Source organism: Chionomys nivalis, chromosome 21 (genome assembly GCF_950005125.1).
Source record: "Chionomys nivalis chromosome 21, mChiNiv1.1, whole genome shotgun sequence".
Lineage (NCBI taxonomy): Eukaryota > Metazoa > Chordata > Mammalia > Rodentia > Cricetidae > Chionomys > Chionomys nivalis.
In genome coordinates, this window is record NC_080106.1 from 10,126,583 (window position 1) to 10,154,118 (window position 27,536).

At 53.0% G+C, this 27,536-nt stretch overlaps 2 protein-coding genes across 2 annotated transcripts in view; both read left to right on the forward strand.

Moving 5' to 3' along the window:
* Mbtps1 (membrane bound transcription factor peptidase, site 1) overlaps nt 1-2,726 on the forward strand; it is a 52,629-nt gene extending 49,903 nt beyond the window's left edge. Inside the window, exons 22-23 of the mRNA XM_057753197.1 lie at nt 274-404; nt 1,887-2,726. Of these exons, the coding sequence (XP_057609180.1) occupies nt 274-404; nt 1,887-2,083 (328 nt within the window). The 3' untranslated portion in view covers nt 2,084-2,726. The remainder of the gene's footprint in view (nt 1-273; nt 405-1,886) is intronic.
* A 7,265-nt stretch (nt 2,727-9,991) lies between these two features.
* On the forward strand, nt 9,992-26,941 carry Slc38a8 (solute carrier family 38 member 8). Its single transcript, XM_057754343.1, has 10 exons — nt 9,992-10,180; nt 11,305-11,503; nt 14,723-14,855; nt 15,896-15,997; nt 18,286-18,343; nt 21,204-21,318; nt 22,501-22,648; nt 22,972-23,180; nt 25,357-25,408; nt 26,848-26,941. Exons 1-10 carry the CDS (start codon nt 9,992-9,994, stop codon nt 26,939-26,941), a joined length of 1,299 nt encoding a protein of 432 aa, XP_057610326.1.
* Nucleotides 26,942-27,536: the final 595 nt, after the last annotated feature.

Here is a 27,536-nt window from a genome sequence, read left to right on the forward strand (position 1 = left end):
GTCCTCTTGCCTTGCCTGGCAGTATTCTCAGTGTTGAACAGTAATGGTCTTGGGTGGGATATTTTATAAATCCTCTAGGACAGCTCTTCCTTACGTACTGTGATCTCAGAGCATGGATCTGACTTTTGCCTTTCTCAGGACCTGGATGCAGGCACTTTCTCTGACTGGCAATCAGAGTTGGAGGGTCTCACGCAGCCCTGTATTGTTATGTGTCACCTAAGCTTCCAGGTGAGGATGGGTGCTTATCTTTTTGTTCTAATCTATTTCCGGAAGTAATCTTTGGAAACATCAGAAGCTGCTCTCCATTGACCTGGACAAAGTAGTGTTACCCAACTTTCGATCGAATCGCCCTCAAGTGAGACCTTTGTCCCCTGGAGAAAGTGGTGCCTGGGACATTCCTGGAGGTAAGTCCTTTAAGGCATCTTTCTGGACTAAATCTTTCTGAGGCTTTCCAGGTGTTTCCCCTCCCCAAGGAGAAGAGCCCGGCCTTGCCTTCCCGGGCATCCCTGGAAGCTGTGGCAGTCCTGGTCGCCTTTGTAGTACAAACTGGCAAGGCTAAGAGTAGATCTAGAGATGAAGATGCTATTTCTCTTTAAAAATCCTATATTCACATTTTAACTTAAAAAGCTTATTTTTATGTGTATGAGTGTTTGCCTGAATGTATATCTCATGTATGCCTTGTACTCTTGAAGGTCAGACATCATCTTCAGATTCTTTGAACTAGAGTTACAGATTGATGGTCATGAGCCACCATGTGGTTCTGGGAAGCAAACCCAGGTCCTCTATAAGAGCAACAAGTACACTTAACCACTGGGCCATCTCTCCAGCTCCTCTATATATGTATTTTAAATATCAATTTTTAGTGTGTTTGACACATGGTACACCTAAAATTTTCCACAGTAATTTGGATGCTCGTTGTTAAATTTCTGCAGGCAGATGTGAACTGTGGGCACCAGGAAACAACTTTTCTGTTATGCTGGTCCCTGGTGTCTTTGGGTCCTCTGTAGCCTGTCTTGACAGCTGACTGAGCTATAACAGGCTCCTGAGGTGATCCAGCTTGTCCTCTGCACAGTTAAGACCTTTGGCCTGAACAGACTTCCTGTCCAGGTTTCAGTGTTTTAGCCTGGAGAGTTGGTCCCAGATCCCTCCAGCTCAGTGTGTGTGGTCCTTTAATTTTGTAAACTCCTGCAGCCTTCTTGGGTTCATAGCTCCCAAGAGGGTGGGGTTTCTCTGGGTTTCAGGAATTGGTTGGGAAAAGGTACCCCAGCCCTTGCAGGCTAACCATGGGAACATCATGAGGTGAAGCTAAAATCCTGAAGTGTAGACATGGGGTACGCCAATGATAGTAAGCTCTGGAACTCTTGGCATTGATAGTTACAGAATCATTGACTTTTAATCTGATGCTCCTCTGGTGGCCATTCCAGGAGGTATTGCCACCTGGGGAACACGGCCAGCAGGCTTCTAGTATCTGTCTGTTTGGCTTCCTCTTCCTCAGCTAGCAGGACTCCAGCACTGTCCTGTTCCCCTCTGGATTGAGACTAGTGTGTCTTCCATTGATCTTTGAGAACCAAGAACCTTCTCTAGACCCTGCTGATGGAGGCTGGCTGTGACAGGATTGAGGCCTGCCTGCCTGCCCACCTACAAGCCAAAAGGTTAAGCCACTCCCTCATACACATAGGGATGCTTGGCATCAGCTGATGAAAATGGGCTTCATGACCCTCTCAGCAACACTGTGGTTAGCAGCCTAGGCTCCTAAACTCTGGCTCAGAAGTGATGTCTGCCACCCAAGCTAATGGAGTCAGTGTTTGGTCTCTGATGAACTGGTTCTCAGAAAGGCTGTAGCTATAGTTTTGTGGCACCATTGACCAATGACTGTCCTCTTGCAGGGATCATGCCCGGCCGCTACAACCAAGAGGTGGGTCAGACCATTCCTGTCTTTGCCTTCCTTGGAGCCATGGTGGCCTTGGCCTTCTTTGTGGTACAGATCAGCAAGGCCAAAAGCCGGCCGAAGCGGAGGCGGCCCAGGGCAAAGCGTCCGCAGATTGCACAGCAGACCCACCCACCAAGGACCCCGTCAGTGTGATCATCACAGTGGCCTGCCACAGGAGCCAACAGGCCTTGGACCACTCTGATGGCCACACAGGGCATCAGAAGAGCATTCTGGGAGGTGCCGATTTCTAAGGAACCCATCTCCAGCTTGTGGCTGGATTAGTGTGTTCTCTCCAGGCATCTCTGAGGTACATCCTGAAGTACCTCACTGTGCTGGGCTCTGACAGGAGGGGCTCAGTAGCTCAGCATCCAGTGGCATCAGGCCCATGCCAGTGCACCAAAGACACAGAGCCTGGAAGGGCTGTCGGGAAACACTTTCTACATAAAGCTTACAACCCTGACCAAGCGAAGACATGCTTGTTACAGGCTATTTTCTATATTTATTATGGGGAGAGTCATTTTAAAGACTTGTGCTATTTGGAAGCAAAGTTGTTGTTTTTGTTTGTCAATTGAGTGCAGTTTTCTGCAGTGACATCATAAGGAATCAGATTCCATGACCTCTTTGATGAGAGGACAGACTGAACTGAAGGGAATGTGCACAGATCTGGGAAATGCAGGCCTTCGCTTTATTTTTATAAGTATCAACTGCCATCATGTTTTGTAATTTGAGGTCTTGATTTCACCATTGTTGGTGAAGGAAATTTTCAATAAATATGCATAACCTTACAAAGCTGGAACGTGTTGTATACCAGGCCCCTGCCACCCTCCCATTCTCTTTGACAACCCTGAGTGGGGTCTGGCTTAGCTGGGTCACACACTGTAAAAATGTCCATGTCGGACTATGCTTCCATGAGCTCCAGTGTTCTCACTAGGTAATATGGCCAGCACCATTTGACTCTTAACTCCAGAACATTCTTATCACTCCCAAGGAAAGCTCAGGCCTGTTAGCAGTTACCTGTATCTTCCCCCATCCTGCAGCTAGCCTGCTTTCTGTAATTGGCCTGTTCTGGTGTTTTCTATCATGAATTCACATGGTATGGGCCTTCACAGCTGGTCTCTTTCTGTTAGCATCATGTCGTCACGCTCCACTCATGGTGTAGTGGGTGTCAGGCCATTCCTTTTTATGACCGAATAATATTCTGCTGTGGGGAGACCACTTGCCAGCTACTGTAGATAGGGTCGTCATTCATGTGCTGTTGAGCAAGTATTTCCCTTGGGAGTCTTCCTGGGGTGATGACATCATTCATTTGGAGAAGCTGTCAGACTTCCCAAAGCAGTGCAGTATTTGACACATTTGCTGGCAGTGTGGATCCTGGCTTCTCTGTGTCCTGGCCCGTGCTCGTCTCTACCGTTCTGATTGCAGTGCTGGAGGCTGAGGTGGAGTGGCCATTTGTGCCTTGGAGAAATGCTGTCTGTAGCCCTTGCTTGGTTTTTTTTTTTTTTTTTTTTTTTTTTGATTTTTCGAGACAGGGTTTCTCTGTGGTTTTGGAGCCTGTCCTGGAACTAGCTCTTGTAGACCAGGCTGGTCTCGAACTCACAGAGATCCGCCTGCCTCTGCCTCCCAAGTGCTGGGATTAAAGGTGTGCGCCACCACCGCCCGGCTCCTTGCTTGGTTTTTTTTTTTTTATTATTCTTTTTTAATTAAAATTTCCACCTTCTCCCCGTTTCCCATTTCCCTCCCCTCCTCCCAAATATTGCCCCCTCCCCCCAGTCCCCTCCCCCTATCCCCACTCCTCTTCTCCCCCCACACCATTCCCCCTCCCTCTCGATACTGAAGAGCAGTCCAAATTCTCTGCCCTGCGGGAAGACGAAGGTCTTCTATCTATGTCCAGGAAGGTGAGCGTCTAAACAGGCTAAGCACGCACAAAGCCAGTTCATGTATTAGGATCGAATCCTTGCTTGGTTTTTAATGAGGTCATGTGAACCTTTGTCACTGCCTTGCAAGCTTTCTTTACATGTCCTTATCAGACTTGAAGTGCGCTCACTTCTCCTGGGTGCCCTTTAAAGCATGAACATCAGTAATTTTGGTCAGGTTTGGGCTTCTTCCTTCAGTTGCTTCTTTAAGTGTGCTGAGTCCCGGTGTCCTCTTCCCATGGAATCCCTGTCTAACCAGCATGCCACACATGCCAGCTGCTGGGCACTAGCCCTGTATACCGAGGCTGAGAGTGGCTGCCTGGAAGTCTGTGGTTGTGACCACGGCTGATGTGAGTCCTGAGTGAGAGCTTGTTCTGGGCAGGTCTGTGGGTCACTCATAACTCTCATGCTTTCATGGCTGCTGTTGGAGCTGGAAGGTCTTCCTAGGACCCATGTAATGCTGGCTCCCTGTTTGGGGTACTTCAGGATGTTACAAGCAGCCCTGGCTCCATCAGCACACAGTGGACCCTGTGTCTGCATGTAACCCCCACTTACCCAGGGAGAAGTGGTTAATGTGGGGCCTCTGATGCCCAGGACCTCTGGGATAAGTATCCCCTAGTGTACAGGGACCAGCAGAGCACAGAAAGGGGAAGGACCAGGACTGCAGCCGCAGAGCAGGTCTGCCTGGGCGCTCCAGCCCCATCTTAGGCAGCATAGATTTTGAGGTAATGAGCCTGGAGTATGGAATGTTTAAATCCCCCAGTTCAGATCCCATCTCTGCCACTTGTCATGACTTCAGGTGAGGTCCCTGGGCTTTGGCTTGTGTGTGAAACCGGGCCAGTGACACCTCCTCCACACTGATGTAAAGGTGAGCTGCTATAGGTGTGGCATTGCACAACTCTGATAACAGCGTGCTACCTGTTGGGTGGCTGGCTCCTGCCTGCACAGCTGCTGCCAGCATTCTTGCAATTGACCAGGTTGCTGGTCGTGGACAAACTTCACCTTGTAGACTTCACCTGTTCCCAATACAGGCTCTCCTACTGGGTCTTAGGCATTTTAATACCTTCCAGCTCAGCCCTTCTAGCTCCGGTATGTGCTCTTGGAGCCCATGTTTGTTCTCTGTGTGTGGGATGCCCATATCCATGGCTATATACACTCATGTTTGTCCATGCTGGGCCCATACAGAAACAAGGACTTGGGGACCTCTGAAGGCTGAAGACAGGCCTGGGGGCAGGCCATCTCCACAGCAGGTGCACAGGACCTGCCATGCCCTTACCCCTGGGCACCAACTGAGGTGGCAGCATGCTGAGGCTGCTTACAGCCTGCCTTGGAATGGACTGGATTGGCCCGAGCAAGGGAGCCCACTGAGGGGAGAGAGGCTGGACCTTTGGTCTGCTGAGCCAAACATTGCACAAGGTTGTCCATTTTTTCCTGTGTGGATTAAGCAGAAGTTCCCAGAGTTCTTGAATTTTTTTTTCCCAAATAACCCCTTACTATATTTCATTCACAGTGCCTTGGAAGGCACAGAGGAGTGATCTGGAACCCCAAGTTTCAAGGTCTTGCTCCCAGTATCCTAATTCACCCAGAAGGATCTGAGTCAGTAGTGACAGTGAGTCCTGGCAGTCCTAGATGTGCCCAGAAGTGGCTGAATCAAAACTAGAGGAGACACCGCCAAGAGGCAGTGGCCACCAGGTACTTCTGGTGGAGGAGGAGTCTCTATAGCTGGTGAGATGGCAAACTAGCCTTGAAGGATACTCTGCCTCATTTACCTCATGATAAACTATATACACGTGATGAAAAAAGACAGATACGAAAAGCTTCAGCTCTTGTAACTGAACTGGCGTGAAATGGCCAGAACAGACAAATCCATGGAGACAAAGCAGATTAGCTGTTGCTAGGGCTGGAGGAGAGAGGGGCTGCTGGGGAGAGATGATGAATGCTTGGGAATTAGTGGGAATGGTTGTACGGTGCTAGGAATGTGCCTAAGCCCCTGAGGTGCGCTCAGCATGGTTAACGTCCTGAGTTATGTTAATTCTGCCTCCCTTCCTCTCCCAGGCTCACACATGCCTCTCCAGAGGATCTTGTGATTGGGCCAGTCTCAGGAAGCATCTAGTTGGGGCACTGGGAAAGGATCTCTGGTCCTACAGACCTGAGGAGCATTTGTCTATGATCAGGCCATGGTGGACGAAGAGGCCGTGGGCTCTGCACCAGCTGTGTCATGCCCCAGGTCTCTTGGTTGCCTAGCCTTCCCGTTTCTCCCTGGGCACACTGCTGGCAAGAGGGAGATGAACTTGGATGTAAATCTAAGAAGACTTCCTTGCACCTCCAAAGTCCAGTCCCTTCTCCCTCATTTTAGACAGGACTCCTGATGATGCCTGCAGAAGCAGCCCGATGATCAGGGGAGGGGACAAGAGGACCCAGGAGGATTTGTAACCACAGACCCGGTGCTTGCCGAGGGGCCTGAGGCCTCTGCTCTCAGGCGGCACAGGGATCAGGGTGCCATGAGCTGGCTGGGTGCCTATAAACAGCTTCGTTCCCTCATGTTGGTTCCAAAGATTGGAAGCTTAGAAGTGGTCTTGTTTGGCTGGGTGGCAGGGATATGGAGGACCGACTCCTGCCTGTCTCGCCTTCAGTAGACACTATACATCTTGGCCTGCCTTCATCCCCCAAGCTGACCACTCCCAGCCCTTGAGTTCCTGAGGATCCCTGACCACTCCGGCACTCTTACAAAGACACCTGCTGCAAGATTGTCAGCAAAGAGACACAAAACCACTTGTGTACCCTGACAAGGACCCCAAGGACTTGATGAACCTGTGAGCTCTTTGGAGTTTGTTGCAGGAGCATAGGTGACCCTGAGATGCCTACCCCAGCCCCAAAGTTGCCCCAGTCAGCCCTCCACCCACTCTTCCCTGCCGCTGCGAGAAGAAGTGAGTACCTAGGATTCAGACAAGGGTCTTGAGACCCCATCTAAATGAGTTTCAGTAGGCCTGACTTCTGTGAGGGTCTCCTGCAGTGGTCACATCACGTGACCACTTCATGTCAAGGATCTTCATCCCATCTGTGGAACCCTCCTGCCGTATGAGGTCACATCACAAGGACTGCAGGTTAGGATGGAGCCTTTGTTTGTGCCTTCATCAGCCAGTCACGCCGGATTCTGGATCCCCAAGGTGTCATGTTTACCTAAGGGGACCCTGTCACGGAAGCTGAACGCTAGCTCTACTGTACCCGCATTCATTGGACCACCTCTGCAGGCTGATGGGGGGATGACAGGAGGCCCCACCTACTCAGCCTGGTGTCTTTCCCCCTTTTCAGCACACCAGGCTTTCTTTGGCAGCTGTTAGGAGTCCTGTGGAAACCAGTGTAGCCTGGAGTGCTGACGGACTGGCACTGGCAGCTTCTCGAAGCTCCCTATGGGGCTGAGGGCAAAATGAAAATCCGTAGGCGTATCATGTGACCTGCGCTCCTGCTTCAGCACTGACTGCTGACAATAGTCTTTTCCTTGCTTCTCATGAATGACTCCGGACCACGACGTACTGTTTTCTTACGTGGTCAAAGCCAGAGACCCTTTGCCAGTAACGTGGCCACTCCCATAAGCTGCCTCACATGATCCAGAACTTTCTAAGCTTCTGAGGAGAGTCCCCGTCATACACTGCGGGGAAGAGCAGAACAGCTGTCGGGAAGCTCCTGATGGATAAGTGCACAGCCAGCTGGAATGAAGGGAGAAGGTTCGAAGGCATGGATGCTCCAGCATAGTGCCCTGCAAGCCCACCACCACCACCTGCAGGATCCCTAGGGTGCTTGTTCACACCTCCTTGGCTGTCTTCTGCTCAGTACCTTGGGACTGGCTGTACCGGGCGGGCTGAGCAGAGGGTGGCCGCCCACCCTCCTCTGGCTGCAGATGGTGCCCTGCAGGGTGCCCCCTCCACAGCTTGGGAAAGGTCACACAGCCTTGGGAGGCCTGCAAGGGAGTGGATATCAAAGCCCCAAAGAATTAAGAGATCGTGGAATTTTACAGCTTAGTGGCCAATTTCTAAGTCATGCACACTAATGGGCAGCTAATGAGGGACCCTGGGCAGGAGCAGGGGAGTGCCCTGAGCCCCTGAGCCTGATTAAGGAGTACAAAGCTTTAGCCATGGTCTGGCCAAGCACTTTTTATCTTTTTCCTTAGGAGGCTGGGAGGAGGGGCGCGTAGGGGTGGGCTCTTGCGCCTCCTGGCTCCTGGAAGGTATGGTTTGACACCGGGTCACTTAGATGCTACTGTGTGTGGCCCCTTTCCCCAACAGCCTGGACTCCTGCCCTGGATCCTGATTAATATCCATCATCCCCAGGTTTAATAACCCCACTCTAGTGAAGAGGATGTGGAGTTGAAAGGTTTTATACAGCTCGGCATGGTCACTGAGCACCAGACCCCAGGCCAGCATGTGAAAACCAGGCCACAATAGCCATGGAGCACCAGTAGCCCCATAGGGAGAGCAGAGGGAGCACTCTCCAGATCCTGCTGACCTCAGACCTGAGTCTCCAGAATGAAGCTAAATCTCTCATGTTTCAAGCCCTGAGCCTATGGCATCTAGTTACAGCTGCCCCAGGAGCTTTCGCGGGGGAGACCCGTGACTTTCCCGTTCTTCCTGGAGTCCCTTCCTTCCCCGGTCCTTCCTTCGGTACTTCCTGTGTGCTGACTCTTGTCAGCACAGGGCAGGGGGCCAATGGAATCACAGCCTCCCTAGGCAGTCCTGCTGAGAGACTGTCAGGCATTTAGCGGGCACCAGCTGTGTGGAACCTCAAGGAGGTCACCAAGTCAGGGTTAAGAGACTGGAAACACAGGAGGAAACAGCACTTTGGGGGCGTCCCTGACAAACTGATTGGACAGAAACGATTGATGGAAACGGTTCTAGCAGGGTCCCTTGGCCAGCAGCAGGAAACGTATTAGACAGACAGGTAGATAGATTCTCAGATCCCATCCTGGGCCCACTGAGGCAGAAATGCCAGGGACGGACGGACAGATAGACTGGCCACTTGTGTGCAAAAGAGGCACCCAGGGGGATTCCCCAGAAGCCAGTTTAATCTTGACATCTTGACATGTATCTTCCAGAGGCAGCTTAGCCACACACAGGTTCAGAGCATCAAAGGTTGCCCTTCTACTCAGTGTAGCTCCCACCTGGAGCTCTTGGGCAGCGAGACCCTCGGGCTTCCCCACAGTGGAGGCAAGCACTCTGCCTTTCCACAAGATTCATCTGACGCTCAGGGTTAGTTTGAGGAGCGCCCACCACTGGCATTGTAAGAGGCAGGGAGAGGACCCTTCCACAGATGGACCTCCATGAGACACACTGTCAGCCAGTGACAAGGAGTGACAGTGATAGACACAGCCCAGCGCCTTCCGCGACCCTCCCCCAGACAAGGTCTAGAGGGACTGCTGAGGCTCTGAAGAAACCCACCCCGGCCTGCAGTGGGTGGGATCGGCTTCTGGGTGCCTGGCCCTCGTGGAGCCCTGCCCAGCTCTATCCAGTAAGCTGCGGACAAAGCCACACCCCAGGGAGGGGCCTCTGTAGGTCGCAAGAATTAAGTCATCCTGATCAAGTCCAGTGCAGGCTTCTGGGACAGGTGGGCTTGGTCCGTCCTCTCTGTCCTTCAGACTTAGATCGTTAACCCAACACGTGCCCTCTCGGCTCGACCTTGTGGAGGTAGATTGCCCTTCCAGCCGCCACTCAGGGCCCCGGCGATGCAGCGAAAGCATGGAGAGGAAGCCTAAATTCCAGTTTGCTGACTCAGGACTGTGGGGGTACCTTGCTGGGTTTGGTAAGGATTAGGGCTCTGGGCCTGGTGGGAGCTCAGATTGGAAGCACGGTTATGGGTAAGAGCTGGAGAGTAAGCATCCACCAGGAGAGGAAGCTGAAGCTTTAGACAAAAAGGGGAATGGGGGGGATGAGGTCAGGGTCACCTTGACATTAGAGGGAGGATGGGAGAGAGAAGAAATGTAAAATGTTAGAGGGTTGGGGTAAATGAACACGAACCCCTTGGGAAGAGGGGAGGGGAGACTGAGGAGGACCACAGTTGCCCTGTCTTGTGCTGACCTGGGCTTGATGAGACCTAAAGGATGCGGAAGGAAGGTTTGATGCTCGCCCTCCCTCTCTGTCCCTCTGTTGCCCCAGCCATGGAAGGACAGACCAGAGGGAGCAGAGGCCTTCTGGAGAAGCCTCTCTCTGCCACCCCCAATTCCACTCTGTCCTCACTGGGCGCCGTGTTCATCCTCCTGAAGTCCGCCCTGGGTGCCGGCCTGCTCAACTTCCCCTGGGCCTTCTATAAGGCGGGAGGCCTGGTCCCCACCTTCCTGGTGGCACTGGTGAGTCAGGCTCTTCTGGGCGGGGCCCTCAGGGTTCCTTCTGTAAAGCTGACCGTCTTGTGCGTGGTATCGCGGGATTTTATCTCCAAGCCTCTGCGTCGGGGAGACATGACCTACTCTCAGTAGGTCATGTATGTACAAGAACTGTCCGCGGGCTCTTTGAGTTAGGATGAGATCCATCATGCCCTGAAGTATTCCCCGGAGAAGAAGAGCCCCAAACTGCAGGTGCACACAGTTTTAGAAGAAACCCATACCAGACCAGGACAGTACCGGATACGGGGGACTGTCCGGGCAGGGTGGGACTGTGTGCCGAGGGGCTCAGCTTGCACGTCCTAGGGCCACACGGGCCCCTCTGCAGCTCTTTCCGTGTAAGTTTGGCCCATGAAGGAGGGGTGAGCAAGGCACTGAGCTCTCAACAGTGGGTACCCAAAGCATCCTGGGAAACTACAGTAATACCTGCAGCTGTTCCTATGCCCTGTAAACTGAGATGCTTGCAGAGTGTCTGGGCAGACAGGAACATGCCCAGGGACCAGGGTGGATGGTGGGTTCAGGGTAGTATTCTAACTCATGTATGTGTGGAATTGTTCACTATCAATGATTTAAAAAAAAAAATGGAGAGAGCCCTGGAAAGCAGTAAGTAAAACAGCCTCCCACCCTGCCACAAACCACAACCCCTGCCTCCTCAAGAGCCTTCACCCTGAACCCGCCCGCATCTGAATGTGTCACCCCAAGAGAGGTGAATGAGACTGTCACCATTTCACGGACCAATCAGCAGGTCTGAGAGCCAGCTTCACACCACAGACCTGTGGTTCTGAGCTAGATGTCCCTGTCCTGCCCCTGTTCCTAGCCGTGCCTCTCAAGAGAGCAGGAGAGAATTTCCAACTTCCTGGGTTTGTGAAGTTTCCTCTGTCCCACATGACAGAACTCTAAGAGTCCCAGTCAGGGCCTTAGGCCCAGACAGCTGGCAGCAGTCACCTCCCCTGAAGCTCTAACCTCGGGCAAGGCTCTGGCCCGTTCAGTAGAAGCCTAGACAGTGCACAGCGCTGGCCTTGGAAGACACCCCGGACCGGCCAGCCTGTGAGTCATACCTCTAATGTACACAGCCCCCATGGTCCCCTCTGCAGGTCTCTTTGCTCTTCCTGATCAGCGGCCTGGTCATCCTGGGCTACGCAGCCTCCGTCAGTGGCGAGATCACCTACCAGGGCGTGGTTCGTGAGCTGTGTGGGGCCGCCATGGGGAAGCTGTGTGAGGCCTGCTTCCTGACCAACCTGATCATGATCTCTGTGGCCTTCCTCAGGGTGATCGGAGACCAGCTGGAGAAGTGTGAGTTCCCTTCCCGGCATTGGGGTGACACAGGGGGCAGGGCCCCCAGTTGATGAGCAGGTCAGTGGTATAGACCTCAAGGGGGACAGGAGAAGCAAGAAGACCTCGCCTGAGGACCCAGTGTGTAGGGAGCAGTCAGTCAGGAAGGCCTGAGAGAGACTGGCTGCAGATGGAATGGCTAACGGAGTCGGCCCATTTCACAGATGGGGAAACTAAGCCAACTGCAGAAAGACCTCCTGAGAACTTCCCAGTAGCTCTCTTTATTTGGGCTCTGTGAAGACACCCATGACCATGACCTCTGGCCCTCTCTAAGACTTCTCTAAGCACGGCTGTTGCTGCACCTGGCGCATTTTCCTAGCTCCCGTGTGCTGGTGCAAACTCGCTCTGCCTTCCGCCCTGACTTACAGATGTCTGTGCCGCCATCTTGCTTAGTTACATTTGGCAGTTGCTCAGATCCTCTGGCTCCTGTCTTAATTGTATGCCGAGCAAGATATCCTCTTGCACAATTATGAGATTTAGAGCTTGTTAAAGCCCGCTTGTGACCCTAGCGCTGGTCAGTCTTGGTGAGCATTACATGCTGTTCTGTTTTATTTCAAAACCGGGTTTCAGTAGCCCAGGCTGGACTACAGCTGAGCTCCCTATGTAGCTGAGGATGACCTTGAACTCCTAATCCCCCTGTTCCACGTTATTTTAAAAATATTTATTTTTATTATTATTATTTTAATTAAGTGTATTGGGGGCGGGTTATGTGCACGGGAGTGCTGGTACACGCGGAGGCCGGAGTTGTCAGGTCCCCTGGAGCTGGAATCCTATGTAGATGCCAGAAGTCAAGCTGGGCCTCTGCAAGGGCAGTACGTGTTTTAACCTCGCCTCTCTAATCCCATGCCTTTGCCGAAGCACTGTGATTACATGTACAGCCATGCCTGGTTTATGCAGTACTGGGGATGGAACCCAGAGCCTCCTGATGCTAGGTGAGCTCTCCATTCACCGAGCTGCATCCCCAGAACATCTTTTCTGACTTTTAAAATGTCCTGCTTGGTCTACGCATCTAAGAACCGGTGTCGACACCTCCTGCTGGGCCTGCAGACCTGGCTGACCTCACCCTTTAATTCCACAGCCTCCGTTCTGTGGCGTTCGCAACCCCGTGATTAGGCGCATCCTTTATTAATATGAAATCTTCTGCTTTCATCTCTGGCATGAAGCCTCCCTCTCTATTAATAGATTCGCCAGCTTCCTCAAGATCCGTGTCCGTGGGTAGCCTTCCCATTCTTCTCTGAAGTCACCTACAGCTTGGGATTGGAAATACACTCCTTGGAGACAGCATATGGCTGAGGCTTATGGGTTGTTGGTTTTTTAATCATCTTGTCAACCTCAGGCTTTTAATTGGAATCTTTAGGCTTAATTGGAACATAGCTGTTTGCTCGGGTTAGAGTGCAGTCTCCCGTGTTGCTGTTTGTGTTTTTCTTCCCTGCCCTTGTATGACAAGGCCCTGGCTGTGGGATTTTAGAACTTCCGACACTGTCCAGTGCCAAAGAATACGGAGGCTGGACTCGCCAAACCTCCCAGTGGGTAAATGCATGGCCACGGTGTGGCAAGTGGAGAACCTCCCCCAGCTCAGCTCCAGAAACGGTAGCCAGGCAGTGATGAGAAGTCGGAGTTGCAGGAATGGAGCACTGTGCCCCAGAGTCCTTACTGAGGTAGGAGCCACGCCAGGTCTTGGTGAACTGACGGGTAAAGCGAACACGCTCTTCCCTTTATGGTCTGTCATTGGGGGTGTGGCCATCCTTGACATCCCACACTCATGGAAAGGAGCCGCTAATCAGAGCTTGAGTGCTCAGGGGCAGTGACCCCATTGGGGCTGAAGACTTTAAAGGCTGTCTAGATATTGCAGTTTTGGGAAGGGGGAGTCATACTGGTGTGAGGGCCACTGTTTCCTGGCTGCTGGAAGCTCTGTGGGTGAAGGGTTTGCATACTCCACCCTACATCTGTTCTGAATCCCACCTGGGATCTCTTTGTGGACTTCACCGCCTGCCTCCTCTTGGTGGCTCTAGGGTATGTGCATGCGTGCCTGTGTGTGTGTGTGTGTGTGTGTGTATGCTGGTGTGTTGTGACTCTGTCCGGAGGAGAGCCTCTGCATGGTGGTGACCTGGCTTTGGGACCCTTACTCACCTCACCAGCTGGAGGAGCTGTTCTCGCGAGGCAGGTATTTCTATGTGGACCCTTGCGCACCTCACCAGCTGGGGGTGCTGTTCTCGCGAGGCAGGTATTTCTATGTGGGGCTACGTTTGATGAGATCTGATAAGGGTTGACTCACTGCAATGCAAGTGACCCCACAGTCCTCTCCCAGCCTCACCTCTGTCCAGTGGTCACCTTGCCTGCGGTTCCTGGTCACTCCAGCTTCAGGTTGTCTGTCAGTTCCTGTTTCCCTCCCCCACTCACCCTCCCTCTTAAATCAGCTCTGCCTTAGCCACCCTGCTGTTGTCCACGGCACTTTCACTGAGACGTTGACTGGTCCCCTGTCCTTCAGGTTGCTATGGCTTGGTTTTGTCTAGCAGTGTGTGGCATAAGAGACCCTGTGGCAGTTCTAGGTGTGGCTTTTAGGACGATGGGCAGCCGGCAGGAGGGCCCATGAGGAGAGGCAGAAGGTTGAGGGAGGGCTCTAGGGTCTCCAGTAGGCACCAGGAGTAGGCAGCTACTGTCCGGGGACCTCCAGACCAGCTCTGCCATCATCCAGATGCCCCCAAGGGTCCTAACCACCCTTGGTGGAACTGAGGGGCTGATCCAGCTCTTCCAGAATTTACTCTCCAATTCACAATGGGAGCAAGAGTTACATTTCTCAGCCACGCAGCTGTGGAATGTGCTTTACTGAGCACCAGTGCGGAGTTGCAGTGAGAACCAAGCGGCTCACTTTCCCCCAGTAGTGCAGCCAGAGCCCCACATGGTGCCATCTGACCCTAGCTAGCCAATGGGCTTTGGAACCAAACAGAAAGTGGCCTTGCTCAGGTCTCAGTGCCACAAAGGCAGAGAAATAAGCTCAGTGTGTGTTTCTTAAATGACTTCATGAAATATGGGGTTCCTTCCTTCAAGGGGGTCATGGGATGGGCCCCATTTCATTTCTGATCCCTCCACTCCCAGGTTGACCTAGCTACCAGCCCATATGTCTGTACCCTGTGGTTACTTCAGGTCCCACAGCCTAGCTTCTGTCCCTGTCTCTAACAGTGTGTGACTCTCTCCTGCCTGATGTCCCACAACCCTGGTATTCAGCCCAGGACGTCACTCTGCCCCTGATCTCCGTGCTGGTCATCTTTCCCCTGTCAGCACTTCGGGAAATCGCCTTCCAGAAGTATACCAGGTATGGGGCCTCCCAGGCTTCTCGGCAGGGGAGCCGTGTGACAGGGCTCCACTTTGTGTCAGGAGAGATAAAAGAAGGCCGGGTTTGCTTCTATTGGAAAAGAAAATTGGAAGTTTTACAGGTTCTGTGCACTCACAGTAGAAAATATAGATAAGCCAAGAAATACTAATAGCAAGTCTTTAAAAATAATTTTTAACTTATTCTTCAATAATTTCCTACATGTGTATGGTGTATCTTGATCTTAGCCACTCCTCACCCCCACCTTCCTCTCCATCTGGATCCCCTCCAAAGCTCTCCTTCCATCTCTCTCTCTTTCTCCCCCCTCTGCACCTTTAACATCAGTTACCCACATGTGTGCAGATGTGGGGCCACCCCCTGGAGCATGAGCAGCATCCATAGGTCACACCCTCCAAAGGGATGGGCTTTGTGGTCCCCTTCTCATTCATGCCCTGATGACCTCACCACAGTTGCTCTGAGCTAATGAGTATGGTGGCCACACCATGTCCAGAAGACGGCATTTCTCAGCCCTCCCCATCCTTCAGCCCTTATATTCTTTCTCTCCCCTCTTCCATGATGTCATCCGAGCCCTACAAGGAGAGGATTGATACAGAGGTCTCTCTCGTTCGGGGCTGACCACTCAACAATCCCTTGTTCTCCACACATTTGCCCACTTAAGAGTCTCTACACTGACCCTACCCTGAGAAAAGAGGCTTCTCTGCCCAGGGTTGAGAGCGCCACGAATCAGTGGGTATAGACACAGCCCAGCCTTGGGCTTTGGACCAGTTTTACAATCCCAGGCATGGCTCTGCTCCTGTGGAGCAGGCTTCAAGCCCACTCAGAAAGATGCTGGTTCCCTGGACCGTCATGAATTAGTGCCCAGCAGGTTGGTGTTGTGGCATGCGGTGCCTGGTGCTGGGTGGGCCCACGGCTGCCTTCCCTCCCACCACAGCCTGGCAGCACCGCCATCGCTGTGATGCCCCTGTGGGCAGTGACTGCGTGTCTCCGGTGCAGGGTCTCTGATTCTGTCTTGTGTGTGCCAGCATCCTAGGTACCCTGGCTGCTTGCTACCTTGCGCTGGTCATCACAGTCCAGTACTACCTATGGCCCCAGGGCCTCGTGGACCAGCCTCATCCTTTGCTGAGGTGAGTCTCGGGGGACAGTGTTTCCTGCTTTGTGGCTAGGAGCCTAGAATTCTTAGAGCAGATCCTCTGGGGCTTGCCTCAGAACCCTGGCTCCTTCCCATGAAATCCCTCTTCTCTCTGATGTGTGATGAGCCAAGGAAATTCCTCTTTCAGAAAAAAAAAAAAAAAAAAAAAAAACCAAGGCACTGAAGGCCACGCCTGGGCCAAAATAGACACACCCTCTATGTGGCGGCTGGGGGACCTGGTGGCAGGTGCCCAGGCTTAGGGAACAATGGAATTCTTGAGCAGCCCAGACTAGGGCTGTACGTGAGGTAGGGTGTCTCGTAGGGACTTGGAGCTTCTATGAAGACTGTTGTCTTTGCCATGGGTGAACTGGGGTACCCTCAGTGTTCTGAGCACAGCAGGAATGGGGCATGGTTTGTTCCTGAAAAGGGTTCCCAGGTGGGCTGTGGGAGTCAGGTACAGGAATATGGGCTAGGCAGGAAGTCCCAGCCCAGACCTGAGGCCTCAGGCTGGGGGACATCCCAGACAGGTGATATGATGTGGTCAGGTGCTACGTGTGTGGACATCTGTTTCTCAGGGATGGTGACAGGTCAGGGGCATCTAACCGTAATCGGCAGTCTTGGAAGTTTCTGTTGTTATTGAACCAAGGCCTCAGCATGTTCATTCTGTATCAGGTCCCGCAGATAATGTGGTCGTCCTGGTCGGGGACTACAGGTGGCAAGGAAACAGGAGTCAGAGGATGTGTGTCCCAGGCGAGGAAGCCTGAGATTGAGCCAGAAAGTGGCTTGGAGACTTTCACTAGATGCTCGGTGACTGCCAGTTGTGTGTAGCTGCAGTTTGAGGGAGGCAGGTCAGGGAGAGCAGAGCAGAGGTGATGTCTGCAGGCCAACGTTGAAGGCTGTGGTGCTGATGTCTGCCATGCTGGTTTGTGGAGCTGTGGTACTGAGCCAGGAGGTGGAGGGGCTGGAAGAACCTGGGTGGGGTGGGGTCTGTTTTGTTGCCGTTATTGTTGTTCAGTTTTCTGTGTGTTGGTGTTTTGCCTACATGTATGTCTGTGTGAGGGCGTTGGGTACCCTACATGTATGTCTGTGTGAGGGTGTTGGGTACCCTACATGTACGTCTGTGTGAGGGTGTCAGGTGCCCCTGGAACTGGAGTTGCAGACGGTTGTGAGCTGCCATGTGGGCGCTGGGAGTTGCACTGGGATCCTCTGGAAGAGCTGTCAGTGTTCTTAACCTCTGAGCCATCTCTCCAGCCCTGGGGTGGGGTTTTTAAGGTAGGTGGGTTTCCTGAGGTGCTGCAACAAGTCCCTACAAACCAAGGGGCTCAAACAGTCAGGAATGTTTCCCTAGGCCCTGGAGCGCTTGCGCCTTCCCTCACAGTGCTGGCTGGGGTCAGAGGTCCCGTTTACGTGTTCCGTCAGACCGTGGCCTAGGCAAGCCCATTTCTTCTGGAGTCTCTGGGAAAGCCTCTTGCTTTTTCTGCTTTTAGAAGCTGCCCACACAAAGTCCATCATCCTCCGAAGGCAGCCATGTGGTAGCTCTGCCCTGCTCCCTGGTCATGGCTCCCTTGTTACAACTGGGCAGAAGCTCCAGTTGCACACCATGGTCTCCTGTGACACACCGGGCTCGCCTCCATGACCCAAGGCACTGCCCATCCTAAGCTTTAGTGCTACCTACAAAGTTCTTTTTGGCTCTAAGGGAATACATTTGCAGTCCTGGTTAATATCAGGGCAGGGATTGGGGGCGGGGGCTGTTAATTCTCCCTTAGCCTAATATGCTGACCACAGGAACCTGCTGTTCATTCCCTACTGAGCTGCGTGTCCCTGTGGGTGCCCAAGACTGACATGAAAAGTTTCTTAGCAAAGCAAACAAGATCTACCAGACAGGAGCCAGGGGAGGGGACATTTGCTCCCTGAAGTGATTTGGACACGGGGCACACCAACCTTACATTCGGGGAGATGTGTTAGACAGTGACTGCGTATGCCCTTGCACCCCACAGGTAGCCTCTAGAGGGAAGACAGGGCTTCTGTCCTGACACTGCCTTGCCCAAACCCCACCCACACAGGCAGCATCATGTCACCAAATGTCCACAAAGACATGTTTACAAAGTGCAGCACGGAACACGCTTCCCTTCAGCCCCGGAGCACGCACACAGACTCAGCCGTTCCAAATGCACCCTATAGTCACATCTATCACATTTACCCCCATTTTGTTCAAAACAAATATTCTCAAACTGAAGGTTGTTTCCGGCTCCTTAAGGAGCACTTGCCCCTGTCTGTTCACAGCCCGTCTCCCTGGACCTCTGTGTTCAGCGTCTTCCCTACCATCTGCTTCGGATTCCAGGTACGTGAAGAATGTGACATTTTCAGGCTTCTGAACCCTCTGGAGGGTGCAGCTTCCCCCTGGGGGGAGGTCTGAGCATTTGTTCTGCTCTCAATGCCCAGCTGTGACGTGGGCTGTCTTCCAGGGGCCGTGACATCTGGGCCACCTAGAGGGGCTGTGAGCTGTCATTGAATTTCTCCCCACCCCGCCACACACAACACCCCCACCCCTCCTCCCCCGTACAGTAATACCACATTGGTTGGGTCTGGAATCCAGAGAAGAGGGTGGGGACCGGGATACACCTCTCTGAAGAGTGAGCACAGAACTGCCACCAGGCCTGCAGGCCTGGGGACGGAGCCATCCACTTATACTTGCAGAATGAATAGATTCTGCCCTGGGCCTTGGAGAAGAAAGATTAATACTCCTCGAGGTTTACTGCCTCAAGGGTATAGGGAGTGTACGTGAGGCCACGTGACAGGACAGGGGGCCGCGGCAGGCTAAGATTTACCTCTCCTAAAAATCCATCATTGCCAACAACTACACCACAGAGCACAGGTCACGGGATCTGTGACAGCACCCAGGCCTCGCGTCCTGTGCCTCCTCCCCTTACCCTCCAATTCTGTTCTTCCGCTTGGATTTTCTTTCAGAGCTGTTTTTGATAACCCCTGGCAACAGTGCCCTTTCTCAGCCTGGTGACTTCTGGGGCTCAGGGAGAGGCTCTTGAGATGCTCACACACCTGATATTTTGAAAGCTGCCTGGGGTTGATTTTGCTCTGGGCTGCTGCCTGGGTGTGGTCAACACGGAGCAGCAGACCGCCCGCCTGTGCAAACCTCCTTCCAAAGGCTCATAGCCCTCACCTTGACCTCAGCTCCCTCCCTGGTTCTCCTAGCAACCAGGCTGTGGTTTCCAGGGCTGCAGTGACTGCAGAGCTGAGGACAGGATGCGAGTGGGGGGCGGGGCTCAAGCCAGGGGTGGATGAAGGATCCAGAGAGTCAAGAGTCTGAGGAGATCTGTGAGGGTGAAGATGGCTGAGCTTGGCAGCTTGGGCTGTGAGGAAGGAGAGGCAGCAAGGCTTCCGGCCATCAGTACTTCTGACAGGATTTAAACACACCTCCTCTCCCCGAACACACTGAGAAATAGGGCACCCCAATCCCACAGTGAACTGGGTCAGTGTGGGGGCACAGAGGGCTGCAGACTCTGTCTCTAGCCATCCTGGCACCCACTGGTTTTGTTTGAAACTGCTTTACCGAGGCTCATACAACATGTGGCCATGGTCACAGTGTGCAGTGTGGCCACCAGCGACCTGCTCCTCCTCCTTCTGCCAGCCTCCAGTGGCCATGGCTCTGCTCTGTCTGCGGATCTCCCTGTCTGCCAAGAGTGCTCCGTGACCCTGTGCCTCCTGTCATCTGGGCCGTGGGGGTCAGACACTCCTCATTCCTTTGTTTGTTTGTTTTTGAGACAGGGTTTCCCTGAGTAGACCAGGCTGTCCTGTCACTCGCTCTGTAGACCAGGCTGGCCTCAAACACAGATCCGCTTGCCTTTGCCTCCTGAGTGCTGGGATTAAAGGCATCTGCCACCATGCCTAGCTTACCTCATTCCTTTTTAAAGCCAAGTGAAGTTCAATCCTGTGGAGAGCTACGGTCTGTGGACCTGTGCCTTGCCTGTGCGTCTGAGGCTGTCACAGTCTTTGGTTCATGAGTCCCCTCCCCTGTGCACTGACTGCTGTTCCTACCTGCTGTCTTCAGATAGGTGCACAGGGAAAGCAAGCTCCGGGATGTGTCTGCCCGCCAGTGTCGGGGCTTGGCTACGTTTCTGCCTGCAGAGCTGAGGCTCTGGGTCCCCCGCATGGGGCGTTATCTATGACTCCCTAAAGCAGAACCTGTGACAGGGTCAAGATGCTGATGTCCCTTCAGGCGCTCCAGGGGTGGGACAAAGAGTATTAAGTGGCATTGCTGGATCCTGAATCCCTTGGCTGTCCTGAGAGGTACATAGAGCACACACAAAACTGCTTCTGGACACGGGAGGGAGGGTTTACCCCGAGCCACACCACCGTCAGCCAAGAATCTGGTGTAGTCACCATCGTCTGACTGAGCTTGCCCCCAGCCCAGGGGCTCTTGGCTATCAGAGAAGCCCAGGTCAGACAGTGTATACCACTGTCCTAGGTTCATGGGTCCGGGGTTAGTGTATCTGTGCCGTCCCTAGGTTGGGCCGGGAGGAGCAAGGCCTCTGTGCAGTCTCATGCACCTATGCTCCAGGGCTCCTGGGCGCACTGTGGTCCCCATCACACACTAGGAACCAAATATGGGCTGAGGGAGAGCCGAGCTGGAGATCGCGACTCACGGCTGACAGAGGCAGAACAAACAGAACCAGAGTCACACAGGGTGGGGACTGGGGCATGTGGAGGAAAGAGGTCTGTTAGGGATGAAGGCAAGGGTGTGAGTGTGGTAGGCAGTAGCAATGCATCCTGTCTACACTTCCACCCTGTGAGCTTCACAGGGTCCCTCATCTGCTGTGTGAAACCCGACCTTAGACTGTGCCAGATGAGGGAAGCCAAATTGCATTGGCCCAGCTATACATTTTACACAGACAATTGTCAGCATGATATAGCACATTACCTTAAAAATGTTTTTTGCTTACTTATTGTGTATGTGCGTGTGCGTGTGTGCGCAACAACACCGTCAATCTTACGTTGTTTTGTGAGAGTCTTCTGTGTTGAGGCGGGGCATCAAGGGTGGTCCTTTTGAGAGCTGTACAGTATTCCGCTCATGAGTGTCCTGAGATTTGCCTATGCTGCTGGTGGACGCTGGGTATTTCTCAGCTTTGGGGTGTAACATCTCCACAGTTGTCTGGAGGGGCTGAGCTGCAAGTTCTATCTTCCAGTGTCACGAGGCCGCGGTCTCCATCTACTGCAGCATGCGGAACCAGAGCCTCTCCCACTGGGCCCTGGTTTCTGGGTTGTCCCTGTTGGCCTGCTGCCTTGTCTACGCACTGACAGGTAGGGCCTGGGGGAGCGGGGGGGGGGGGGGGCCCAGAGGGGAGGGAGTGGCCGTGGAAAGTGGGCCAAGACCGGGCTCCTGAGAGAGCTCACCCATTCTGGGTTGTCAATACCGTTGCTCCTTTAATCCGTATTGTCCTATAAGAAAGGGCTACAGATGGGGAAACTGAGGCTCAGATGGGCCCCGTGGCTTTCCCAAGGTCCCAGAGTTAGATATACAAAGCTGAGACCCACACCAATGTTCTCAATGTTCCAAACCCTGTTCTCATTTCTCCTGCTGTTCTGAGGTGTGGTTATGCCTGGGAAGTGGTTTGTTTACAAAACATTTGCACACAAGTAGTGACTTCAAGTTCTCAACTCGTCTTTTATGAGGTAGGCAGAAGTCGTCAGAGGTTGTAAAAGTGCAGACAGTAACCAGGAGAGGTCCAAGGTCACAGTACATGCCTGTTCAGACTCAGGTCTCAGTGACTTTTAGTGGTCATTGTGTGGTGGACTTTCCTGCTTCCATTATTGGAGCTGCCGACTTGGAAGGCTTTGGGCTGCGGTGCATCTGCCGTGCAGCCTTGAACTGCTAGGGTCACCGGAGGGACTTGCTGGGGACCTTTTCCCCAGCCAGCAGATCCTGTCATTCTACAGCCCCAGGATCTGAAGCCTGTGACTGTATTATCTCCTCCAGATGTCCCTAGTGTGAGGGTCAGTAGGACCACAGGACTTCCTAGATAGACCTCCAAGAGACACCTAAGTGTTGAGTCCAAAGTAACCTCTCAGGACACGGCAGAGGACCTGGGTGACAAGAAGCCGTGTTGTGCTGTGGGAGGAGCTAGCTTTCTGCTCCTGCCAGCTGTGTAATTGTGGAGGATCAGGGGTTGGTTTTCCCATCTAGAAGATGGATGTGTAACCAGCTGCTTCCTTAGCTGCTGTTGCCCCGAGCTGGAGGACATGGGACATGGGAGGTTTGTATCTATTTCCCAGGGCTCTGGGGCTTCCAGTCAGTGGTCATATCTAAGCCCTGGCACCAGCCTTGAGCAACCAGCTAGTCTGCAGGAGTGTTTGGGACACCAAACATGGAACCCTTCCAGAACCTTCCAACTATACAAAAGAAAATCCTTAGGGCATTGGGGGCATTGGATGTGTGGGATTCTTCTCTTTGCAGATGCCCACCACCTTCTCTCCCACCTGCAGGTGTTTTTGGCTTCCTGACCTTTGGGACTGAAGTCTCGGCTGATATCCTGATGTCCTACCCAGGCAATGACACGGCCATCATTGTAGCACGGATTCTCTTTGCTGTCTCCATTGTGACTGTCTACCCCATTGTGTTGTTCCTGGGGAGGTGAGTCTGTTCAGCCCGGTGCACCATGGGTTGTGTTCTCCATGTGTGGAGGTACACGTGTGTTTTGTGGGACTGAGGTCACCCCCAATGGACAGAGGGGTGCACAGGCACAATGGGCTTAGGTGTTGACTGGCGAAAAAGCATCAGAACTGGACCTGGAACCCTGACTTCCCTCTCCGCACCCTACATACCTGGAGTCTGAGAGGTGCCCTGGGGAGCCTGTGGCTGGATGTGGGACAGACCTGGCGGTGTGCAGGACTCATGGAAACCAGGAGATCAGCAGCCATGGCCCTAGCTGAACACTAGCATCTGGGTATCTGCAGGTCTGTGATGCAGGACTTTTGGAAAAGGAGCTACTGGGCCACACGGGGTCCTCCAGTGCTGGCTGACCCCTCAGGGCCATGGGTTCGGCTGCCACTGACCTTCCTGTGGGTGTCAGTGACCCTTGCCATGGCCTTGTTCCTGCCGGACCTCAGTGAGATCATCAGCATTATCGGTGGCATCAGCTCCTTCTTCATCTTCATCTTCCCTGGTGAGTGGCTGCCCCCAGCCTCCAGCGCTCGTCCTTGGTCTACGCCAGAAGTTCTCAACCTGTGGGTCATGACCCCTTTGGTAAACTTCTAAAATAGCTCCAAGAATACCTGCAATTTTGTTACTGCAATTGACAGTAACAAAATTATAGATATGAAGTAGCAATGAAAATAGTTTTACGGTTGGGGATCTCCACAGCTTGAGGTGCTGTATTAAAGGGTCACAGCCTTAGGAAGGTTGAGAACCTGTGTCTGCAAGATCTGGAAATGGGGCCCTCCTTGGATGAGGGCCTAGGTCACCGAGCCAGTGCTAGGCCAGGCTTTCCAGACATTCCCTGCCGAGTGGCTCAACAGCCCTAGATGGGTATGCCATGTCATTCCGTCCCACAAATGGAAAGAGAGAGGCCCAGGACCCAAGGCAGACCTGGCCTGTGACAGAACAGAAAGGCTACGTTGTCCACTGCCAATGTCTCCCACTGTGGCGATGGCTGGTTATTTTAAAATACTGTCTGTGTGAAACTCACGAGGCTCACAGTACAAAAGAGCATTCCACGAGAATCTCCTTGGCACCGCCATATACCAGGAGTCAGATCCCATGTTCTGCGGTGACAGCTTCTGAGGGAGCCTTCCGGTGTATATGAGCTGAGGGGGTAAGTTACAGGGGACACAGCAGGTGGACTCTCCAGATGAGAAAGCCAGCAGGGGGTGAGACTGGAGAAAGACTCCAGCATACAACAGGAACCTGGGCACACAGTAGGTGCACAGCACACGGAAGTACTTCCGTGTCTAGACTATGCGGTTTGGCTATGAGAAGAGCTGCATTAGGTAGACTTCGAACTTGGGGGGCAATGGCCCCATGTTGAACCATGGTTCCGGATGCCAGACCCAGGTTATCTCTGAGACAGCGATGACACCATTGGATGCGGCACGTCTATGCGTAGGAAGAAGTCAGGCCAGAGAGTGTCTCTATTCACTCTGGTTTGGGATAGAGTTTGATGAATTTCATGGTGCCTGCTCCTCTTTCATCTCCATGGTCTGAGGCTCTTTCAAGTCTGGATCAGGCCCCAGGGGAGCCTTTTCAAAGCTCTAGCTCTTGCCTGTGCCCAAGGGAACTGCCTGGGGGTGGGAGGGCGGGATCAGTGTGGGAGAAATTTGGGAGCTCCAGGCAGAGCTGGCAGGCTTTGAGATTGAACAGAACTGATGAGATGCTGGAGGTGCGACCCAGGACCCATGCAGGCCAGGCCAGAGCTAAAGTACAGCTAAAAAGAGGTGTGGGGGTGGGGTGCTGCCTGGGAGTCTGCCTAAGCTACACACCTGGCTCTTTCTCTTTCCTCCTCTTCCTCCTCCTGCTCTTCCTCCTCCTCCTTCTCCTGCCTATAACGTGTGTGTGCGCACATGCATATGTGTGTGCATGCAAGTGGAGGCCCAAGATTGACATTGGGTGTCTTCACTAATTGCTTTCCACCCTCTGCATTTCCTAGCCCAGCCCACTGTTCCAGTCGTACGCTGAGCCTGTAGGCGGGCTACCGCATCAGCAGCTTAGGAATTCCAGGGAGCCGAGCTCCAATCACCATGTTTGCGTGGCCAACGCTTTATATACTAGGCCTGCTCCCCAGTCCCATACTAGCTCTCTTGGTTTTTTTTTTTTTTGTTTTGTTTTTTGAGATAGTTTCTGGGTAATCAAACTTGGGTCTCTTCATGCTTACAAGGCAAGAGCTTTACCAACGGGCTATCTCCACAGCCTCTAAAATCTATTTTAAAATGAAGGAGGAAGAGGAGGCTGCACATAGTAGCACCTGCCTGTTATCCAAGCAATAGAGAGGCTGAGGCAGGGGGTTGGAGAATTCTAAGCCGGTCTGGGTTGTGTTGCAAGACCCTGTCTGAAAGAAAGGAAAGCGAAGGTACAGGGATGGCTACAGCTCCATGGGTGCATGCTAGGCTTGGGTACCAACCAAGTTCCTGCCCGTGCAAGGCAGAGCCCTCAGAGGCCATGCTATTCAGCCAGATCATTTTGGGGGTGCTTACCTGGAGCTCTCACTGGCCTCGCTAACTCAAAACTAGTCCCCTAACCACTGCGCCTTTCCAGATGTACCAGTTTTCCACTGGCCATTCACTGGCAGCCCCTGTGCCTCCAGTTCAGCAAGGGAGAGCCAGGTTGATCTTGTGTCTCCTTTGCAGGTTTATGCCTCATCTGTGCTGTGGATATGGAGCCCATGGGACCAAGAGTCAAGTGAGTGTCCCCTGATGAGGGTGGTACCTAGGGTGTACTGAGGGACTGCGAGCTGGAATGATGTGTTCCCCTGGGCCTGGGAAACCAGAGGTGGTAGTGTGGCCTCCCTCTCCTGTGAGCACACATCCATGAGATCCGCACAGATCCGCGGCTAGCCTTCAACAGTGTATGCACATATTCCAGGCTCTGAGTTTGGAACTTCCTGTCTGTTTGAAGCACACCCCCACCACCTCTAGTACTCCAGGCTACACCTCCCTTGAAGTTTGGCCCAGGATCAGGGCACAGGCTGGTTCTGAGTCTACAGCTCAGCTGACTGAGAGGGCTCAGACCCACCTGCTATGTCACCAGTGGTAGCAGATCTTGCCAAGGTTCGGGAGGCTCCTCTAATCTAGTCCTCGTAGACCTGTCTCCACTGTACAGATGAAGTGGTGGCTCAGGAGACTGATGAGGATGGAGCCTGCCCTAGCTCAGACCCTGGGGTCTGAATTCCCTTGATTGCCACTGCACAGCGGGGGAAGCAGACTGAAGCAGTTGGAAGGATGCAGGCTTAGCTTTCTGCGGTGAATGACCATGGCCTTGGGAGTGGCATTTAGTGGCACAAAGGCACCCTGCAGGCTCTGAAAAGCAGTCCTGAAATCGACTGGTCAGCTGGCAAGGCTGCATTGTGGTCCTTCAGTCTCTACCACCCTTCCTGTAGGAGGACTCTTGTCATGGACTCAGGCCCCACACCCTGCCCCTGATCGTTTCTGCAGACCTTGGTCTGGAGAAGGCCCCAATCCCATGTAAGCATGCTATGTGTGGTACCACCATTTTGGATGCCCATGGCTTACACAGCCATGGGTGTCGGTGCCTGTGGCTACAGTTCTGAGCCCAGTCCCCATCCTTCAGCCCCAGTGAACGCAAGGTCGCCAGGAGAGCAGATGTGGCTCAGACCCCTTCTGTCCTGACAGGAGTTGTAAGCTAGCTGACTGGTCCCCGCTGCTGGTCGTAGGAGCAGCTGTGGAATCTTGTTATCAACAAGTCCGGCATGGGTCATTCATATGCTTTCAAGACTGTTTTCTGAAACCACCCTTGGTCCGTCCCACCTGTTGTAATCTGTGGACTTATGGGGGTGATGTTGTTCATCCAAAGAGGTCCCTCTCTGGTGACAGTTCCTTCTGGCCCCTGTTAATGCTGCAGTGATCTCTCTGGAAGCCCTGCTATTTGCTGGTGTATTGATCTCCAGTTAAGAAAATGGCCTACAGGCTTGCCTACAGCTGGATATCATGGAAACATTTTCTCAATTGAGATGCCCTCCTCTCGTGATTTTTAGCGTGTGTCAAGTTGACATAAAGCTAGCCAGCACAGGGGAATTTTGTCTTAATTTGATGACACTGGCCCATTAGCACCATCTGGCACTGCATACTGCCAGCCACACAACCAGGTTTGTTGTATTGCAGGCGCTGCCTGGAGGCATGGGGCACCCTCTCCGTGCTGGTGGGCACTTTCATCTTTGGCCAGAGCACAGCTGAGGCCATGGTAGAACTGCTCTGAGAGACGTCTGGGCTCTTGCCTGAAGACCCCTGTGAGCTCTTGAATTAAAGAGGTGCTGGGGAAATGGATGGTCCTACATGCTGGCTGCCTACTGAGCTCTGCTTCTCCTGTGGCTCCTGGGGCCCCGGTGAGGAAGGACACTGGTTGGTGACTCAGGACAATAGGTACTCATGCTACTGAAAACCAGAGTGTCAGCTGGAGTGTGGTGGGCCACACTCTCTCAGAAGGCTCTGGAATGCCCCTTCTACTGTCCTCCTTTGGTGGCTGCAAGAGGTTCTTAGTGTTTCTGGCTTGGAGATGTGTCCTTCAAGTCTCTATATTCATGGTGACATGGTCAGTACCTGCCCTGTGTGTCTCTGTCCAAGCTCCCATTCCCCAAGCCAGATGCCAACTACCCAGTCTGGACCCATCTCAAGTTAACAAGCACTTGTCTACACTGGCTATGTCTCCTCTTAGTTACTAAAGGTGTGTGTTTTAGTTACTGTTCCATTGCTGCTAAGAGACACGCAATCAAGGTAAGTTACAGAAGAGTTCATGGGGGCTTACATTTTCAGACAGTTAGAATCCATGACCATCATGGCAGTCAGCATGGGCA

Coding starts and splice junctions, on each gene's coding strand:
- Slc38a8 (XM_057754343.1), top strand. CDS start 9,992: ATGGAAGGACAGACCAGAGGGAGCAGAGGCCTTCTGGAGAAGCCTCTC. Junction 11,504..14,722: donor CGGAGACCAGCTGGAGAAGT/GTGAGTTCCCTT, acceptor TGTCTCTAACAG/TGTGTGACTCTCTCCTGCCT. Junction 25,409..26,847: donor CCCATGGGACCAAGAGTCAA/GTGAGTGTCCCC, acceptor GTTGTATTGCAG/GCGCTGCCTGGAGGCATGGG.